This window comes from Notamacropus eugenii, chromosome 1 (genome assembly GCF_028372415.1).
Source record: "Notamacropus eugenii isolate mMacEug1 chromosome 1, mMacEug1.pri_v2, whole genome shotgun sequence".
Lineage (NCBI taxonomy): Eukaryota > Metazoa > Chordata > Mammalia > Diprotodontia > Macropodidae > Notamacropus > Notamacropus eugenii.
This window is the reverse complement of record NC_092872.1, coordinates 441,491,900-441,498,754: the sequence shown is the minus strand read 5'-3', so window position 1 is coordinate 441,498,754 and position 6,855 is coordinate 441,491,900. Positions and strand designations below refer to the sequence as shown.

The following is a 6,855-nucleotide window of genomic DNA, read 5'->3' as shown; positions in this document are numbered from 1 at the left end:
CTAATTTTTCCCCTATTAACCATTCACCCATTTAGTGTCTTGCACAGTGCCCTAAATCTAAGTGCTTTGTATCAGTTTGTTAAAGATGGTTTTAAAATTGTAGAACTTTTGAACTGGAAGGGACCTTTGGGGTCTTACAATTTTATAGATGAGGAAATTGAGGCCAAGAAAGGGGAAGTAACTTGCCCAGGGTCATACAGTGAATTGGTAGCAACACTGGAATTAGAACTCAGATCTCCTGAATACCCAGCCAGCACTCCTTACACTCCCCATTACCTCTGTAACGTTGGGACAGCTAGGTGGTGCAGTGGATAGAGCACCAGTACAGGAGTCAGGAGGACCTGAATTCAAATCTCACCTCAGACACTTGACACTCACTAGCTGTGTAACCTTGAGCAAGTCACTTAACCTTAATTGCCTCATCCTGGGTCATCTCCAGTCACCCTGATGAATATCTGGTCACTGGATTCAGATGGCTCTGGAGGAGAAGTGAGGCTAGTGACCTGCACAGCCCTCCCTCACTCAAAACAAAGTCAAGTGCAAGTCTTGTCATCATTTCTCTGATGCCATGGTCTTCTTTGGCGACAAAGGATGAACACACACACACCTCTGTAACATCAGTAAACTTAATGACTTGATTTTTCATACGTTAGTGTATTGAAACAAATTGAGTTTTTCCAAATGAATTTGGTGACTGATCCATCCAAGAAGACTATATAAAAGTAAGCAATCAATCAGCATTTATTAATGGTAAGTCAGGTACTGTGCTAGGCATTGGGGCATACAGAGACAAAAATGAGATAGTTCCTGCCTTCAGAAGCTTACTTTCACTTGCAGGAAACAGTATGTATTCACATAAGACTATAATAAATAAATGCAGTATAATTTCTTAAGGAGAGGCATTAGTACTTGGAAGGTTCAGGAAAGGCCTCATAGGGAAGGGACCACTTGAAAAGCTGTGCTTTGAAGGGAGGTAGAAATTCTAAGAGGCAGAGATAATGATCAAATGCCATATTTATGAAGTGCTTTGCAAACCTTAAAGCTGGGTGTAAATGTTAGCTATTATTGTTCTTACCAGAAAAGAAACATCTTTCTAAATCAATAACATGAGTACATTTGATACCTACAAAAATCCTGAGAGATAGGTGCTATTATTATCATCCCCATTTTACAGATAAAGAAGCTGAGGGAGAAGTTAAATGACTAGCTCAGGGTCATACATCTAGGGAATGTTTGAGGCCAGATTTAAATTCAGATCTTCTTGTCTCTAATTCATCCACTGTACCACCTTGCTGCCTTTGGTAAAGTAGTAGTGTTAATTTGGAAAACAGTTGCATAGAGCAGAAGAGTATGATATAGATTCAGGAACTTGAGAGAAAAGTTGGCTGAATTAAGACATTCAGATCCTAAAAGCGTGTTTTGAAATTGCTGAATTAGCAATGTATACAAAATCCAATTTTTCCTTTTTACCTCCCACATTAAAATTCCATTTTAAGAGAATTCTAGTTTGTGGTTATAATAGAAAGGATACTGGATTTGGAATAGAAAAGAATTAGGTTTGAGTATAGACTACCATTTACTAGTAGTATGACTTAGGCAAGTCACTGTACCTCTCTATACTTCAGTTCCTCACCTATAAAATTAGAGTTAACTAGATGACAGTGATCGCTAATGTCCTCTTCAGCTCCAACAAAGAAGAGGCTAAATAACTCTGGAATATTTTTGAGGCAGTTCATAAAGCAGACAGAAATTTAGATTGGATAACCAACCTCTAATGTCTCTTATAGCTCTTAATATATCTTTCTGGTACTTTAATCCTAGTTCATTCTTGTCTATCTTGTAAGAGAAATACAGTATGCCAACCCCAAATGAATGAATGAATTGCTTCCTGTTTGTATTGTATGGCCTGTTTGGACTTAGTTGAAAAATTTCTGCTAAAAGTTACCAGCATAGGAGGTAAATGTGCTAACTCAAGGAACTTGTACACCTATAAGAATAAATTTAAGATTTCTATGTAGTAGTTACATATAATTCTTTGAGACTAGATGATGGATCCATGATTTTTTTTAGCTTATGGACCCATTTGCTGTATGCACACAGCATTGAGTATTTTACAATAATTCTATTTAATTTTTTTTTTGTATTTCAAGTCAGAGATATAAAAATACAGAGCTAGTTCCATTAACATATGTATGACTTTCTTTCAACATTATTGAGAAGCTTTACAATTATAAAGAACGAGAAGAGGCAGTTCTTCACAGAAATAAATTTAATGCATTCCCCTTTTAAAAAGACAAGTTGATTGAAGAAAGGATTCTATGCTATATTAAATTCTTTAGGAACTGTTATAAAATTGGTATTTGAAACATGAATAAAAGGGTTAAGAAATTTCTTTCTCTTGCTTAAATATATAATTGCAAAGGCTTTTATAGCTAAGCCTTTTGGGGAAAATACAACGGGAGGAATGTTTACTATGACAGGAGAAAGAGAATTGTAAAGCATATATTTTCTATAGGAAAACGAAATCTTAATCAGCAAAATATATTGCATCATTTTTTATAGGTGCTATATTAAAGTGTTTAAAGCTATCAAGATAAGTTAGAAGTTTGCAGGAGACCAATCCATAATAGGTTTCAAGCAAGGTGCATGCTTTCCCATCATTAACTTCCCTCCACTCAAGTGGCATTTCTTCACCTGTCATTTCTGAGGATGTGAAGATGAACTTATAGCAGCATCGATTGTACCTGATGTGCTTCTCTCCAGAAAACCGTGAACTGTGGATGGGTATGAGGCCAGCGTACTTGGCACAGATTCCTATAAAAACATCAGCAGGTATTGCCAAAGGTGCTTCCTTGAAAACCACATACATCATACGGGCCACATCCTGAGACACAATAAAGGCCTCTCCACTGCAGTAATCAGGGTAGTACTTTTCTGGATACTCACTAATGGGAACAAAATTCTGGCTTTGAGGATCTCTGTTGGGCATATCCTGATGGATGACCCTTCCCACATAGATCTCTTCAAGGTGGTCTTTTAAGTTGAGAAGATAGTCTACCAGGCTAGGGAGATTGACAAACATCTCTTCATTGACCTTGAGGATGAACATGGCATTTGGGCAGAAAGTTACAGCCCACTGCATCATCATGATGGTCTTTAGTGTTTGGTTCCCAGAACTGTCCAGGAAAAATCCTTCAATAATATCTCTGTATTTATTAGACTCCATGTTGATGTCTTGCTGAGAAGTTCCCAGATCTGGCATTCCTAAGGCAAATAATGTAAGGATAGGATGTCCGCGAATAGTAGTCACATTAGCCCAGGTTTTCCTTATCAAATCCCTCCTTGACCCATTTTCTGGACTGCTGAAGATAAGAGAGAGTAAAAAGATATCTTCTCCCTTGCATGCCTCCTCCTGGCTCAAGATATAAAATTTTGAGAGGTTATATCTTAAGGGCTCCACGTTTAATTTTCTGGCTTTGTCCTTAATCTCAAGAACTCTGACATCTACATATGGTAATGATTGTAGAAAGTATTCTTCCACAAAGTCAGCTCCAAAAAGCAGAGCATGAAACAAGATGACATTAAATAAAATGAAGCACCATTGGTGAGTCCGAAGCCTACAGAATGTCACCTAAATAAGAAGAGAACATAAAGGTAGTTGTCTGCCCTCACCTGAAATTAGTGGAAATATATTTGGAGTAGAAACGAATTATTTGCTATGTCTCATTTGAGTTATTAGCCTTTGATATTACCATTTACATGAAATTTGTTTCTCCCATTTTTCCAGTTGCCAAGCAGTTTTTTGTTAGTTGTGGCATAATCTGAAATGCTTATGTAGTTCTGACCCTGGTTTCTGAAGTTTTATTAATATTCATATGTAAATGATATATATGTAACTGAAATATTCCAATATATATTACATTTATGAAAGTACTCAAGTGCTCATTGGGACCAAATTAGATCTGCATGGTTTCTTGTCCAAAGAGGAATGCGTAGTAGTTTTTAGCTAAGAAATACACACAAAAATACAACATACAAGAGACTGCTATATCCTGCTTGCTCTATAGTATATAGCATCAGTGGAGCTCTGATGGAAATAGGTTGGAGTTGGAGAAGGGAAACAACCCATTTTCACTGGCAGTATCTTATAATAAGGCTTTCCACCTTCCTTTTCATATAATTGAATAGAGAAAAAAAATCCTATTCATTTGTAAAATGAGAGAGTTGAACTCTATAGACTCTAAGATTCAGCCTCCAAATCTACCATCCTCTGGGGTCCTCTTATTGATCATTATGATCTGAATTTCTCATTTTCCTAGTTTGCCTACAGCAAATGAAAATGCAGACATTCTTTAAAACTATTTAACCTAGGGTGCTAGAGGAAGAAGCTAGGTAACATAGAATTCTGAATCTCTGCCTCTCACAAGAAAGGTAACAAGTATCTTAAACTTAAAAAAAAAAGTTTTACCTGCATTTTATCCGTGATTGAATTTGGAATTCTCAAAGCACTTTAGTCCAAATATGGATTTGGGTTCAAATATATAGATGAGTCCATTTGCAACTGAAGTGGAAGCACTTTGTCTGGAACTTTTAGGATAAGGTTTCTCTCTAATCAGCTTGATCCTTTGTTCCAGCTTACTTGATGGATGCACAGAAATGCTCATGCTCACACACAAACACCCTGATCATGTTGCAGTTGGAGAAAACCCAGAGTATTAGAACAGTCTGCCTAATTCATTAGTCCCTAAGACTGTAGGGAATCATTAAAAAAGAAATGTTTCCTGATGTTCAGAAATAGTTAATAAAGCGTTGGACATGATCCCTGGGGTTATATTTTTCCTTGTAAGCAATAACTTGTTTACTTGAACAACAGTTTTTCTAATATTTAGCAATTTTCTAATATTTAGCAAGTATGGTTGGATTAGATGATCTTATGAAGTCATTATGTGACAAAAAAAAAAAGTTAAGGGCTTTGTAGGATGTAGGCCTGGATATGTGAATTTAAAGGATTTAAATGAGTCCATTATAGGCTGGGTCTGATAACAACTATTGGCTCTAGAGTCAGAGGACCTAGTTTCAAATTCTGCCTCTCACCAGTGTGACCTTGAGCTCTCCCTTAACTTGGACCTCAGTTTCCTCATCTGTAAAAGGAAGGGATGGCCATTGGGCCCCCTCCTAACTGTATGATCCCATGCTTTAGGATTGGCTAAATTAATGGTTTTTAAAAAGTTCATAGCATACCCGCCCCGACTATAACTCTTTGATTCTCCTAGTTAGATGGTGGAGGTGGAGGTAGCATAATGAAAGAGCCATCAAAACACATTTTGTGGAAGCCATGTATAGTGAAATAGAGTCAAGAAGAGATCCGGAGTTCAGTACATGCTAAATATATGACGTTGAGCGAGTCACCCCACGTCTCGGAGACACGGCCTCATCTGTAAAGTGAGTTCAATAAAATGAATTGAAAATGTTGTGAAAGTTGTGACCTGCATTCAAGGCACTGGGACTTAAGGCATAGGAATTTAACTGCTTCAGTTTTCAAATGGTTAGGAAGCCAGGATCCATGGATAACAAAGGGAGTGCTAAAAGTGGATGATATAAGCAAGGTAAAGAGTAAAAATTGAGAACGAAATTAAATAATGAATCAAGTACTTGGAGAAGTCACACGAACACCCAGTTGACAAGTAGGCAGGCACTGTGGCAGTGAGAGGAAAAGCCCTTTTAAAGGCCCATCCTGACATCTTTCTGTCTACAGGGCTTTACTACGTTTCTTGTTCGCATTTCCGCCGGCTTTTACACACACTTGCTATCTACTCCAGCCCTGGAGCCTGGTGCCGCTCGGCCAGCGTCTCCATTTTGGGGACCACTACGCATGCTTCCTTCATGCTCCTCTAGAAGTGGAGGTCGGAAATGCTCTCGAAGGTACTTCCGGTTAGTGTCTTTCCTCTCCTCGCCCTTCCCCGACTTAACTCGTCAGTTCCCAGGGGACAGGCTGGGCGCGCGGAGATGACGTGCTGTGGCGCCGGAAGCCGCTCCCCTCCGAGCCTCCGGAACCCGAGCGGCGGCCGCGAGTTGGTGTGTGGGGCGGGGGCTCCGCGGGCTGGGACGGCGGGGGCAGCCGGAGGAGGGGAGAAGAAGAGCTCGTGCCCGTCTGACCCACTGTGTGTGTCTTTGTGTTTCCCTGTCCAGGCGCCATGGCTGCCGAAGGTGCCCGGCCGCTGCGAGGCTCCGCCGGCCCGCGGGCGCCCAGGCGGCGTGTGTCCGTCCCGACGCCCCGGGTCCCGGAGCGCGCCCTCAGGTCAGTGCCCGGGGCGGGAAGCCGCGCGCGTGGGGCTTGTGGGGGGGAAGGGAGCGTACGTGACGGGGGGGCGGTGTCCGAGGGAGGCCTCCTCTGCTTCCCTGCTGCCCCGCCTTTTCCTCCCGTCCAGCTGTTTGAGCCAGCCCAGCCTCTGAGCCCCGATAACCGCATCCGCCCCGCAGCGGAGCCCTCTTCACAGATCTTCGCAATAGCTACCGTAGCCCGTCTTTGTAAAGCATTTGGAGGCCCCCAGAGCTCACTCGAATCTTGTGATGTAGGTAGGACCGGTACTAGCCCATCCTGCGGATGATGGAATAGAAATTCAGAGAAATGAAACGATTGACTTGCTCAAATTCACAGCCCTGGTTAAGAAGCCAAAGCCAGGTTGTGCCCAAGATCATGCAGCTAGCGAGCGGAGGTCCTTTCCTTTCAGTCCAGTGCTCTTTACAAGACCGTAACACTACCGGTAATAATGGACGTTTGCATCGCTCCTTGAAGTTCGGCAATCATTGTACACATAGATCTGTTTATATTTGAGCCTCACGGCATTCCCCTCG

General features: G+C 41.1%; 2 protein-coding genes across 6 annotated transcripts in view; one reads left to right on the top strand and one right to left on the bottom strand.

Annotated features, from left to right (window-relative positions):
• Positions 1–2,260: 2,260 nt before the first annotated feature.
• On the bottom strand, positions 2,261–4,556 carry B3GALT9 (beta-1,3-galactosyltransferase 9). Its single transcript, XM_072631779.1, has 2 exons — positions 4,469–4,556; positions 2,261–3,631 (listed from the first exon to the last, which is right to left on the bottom strand). Exons 1-2 carry the CDS (start codon positions 4,472–4,474, stop codon positions 2,528–2,530), a joined length of 1,110 nt encoding a protein of 369 aa, XP_072487880.1. The 5' UTR covers positions 4,475–4,556; the 3' UTR covers positions 2,261–2,527.
• Positions 4,557–5,784: 1,228 nt separating this feature from the next.
• The window catches only part of FBXW2 (F-box and WD repeat domain containing 2), a 33,727-nt gene continuing 32,656 nt past the window's right edge, over positions 5,785–6,855 (top strand). Inside the window, exons 1-2 of one of the 5 annotated variants that reach the window (XM_072631776.1) lie at positions 5,785–5,931; positions 6,190–6,298. In XM_072631776.1, coding sequence (XP_072487877.1) covers positions 5,873–5,931; positions 6,190–6,298 — 168 coding nt within the window. In that variant the 5' untranslated portion in view covers positions 5,785–5,872. Of the gene's footprint in view, positions 5,932–5,974; positions 6,076–6,189; positions 6,299–6,855 lie in introns of those variants that run through there. The other 4 variants (XM_072631775.1, XM_072631774.1, XM_072631773.1 and 1 more) reach the window with 4 other exon arrangements.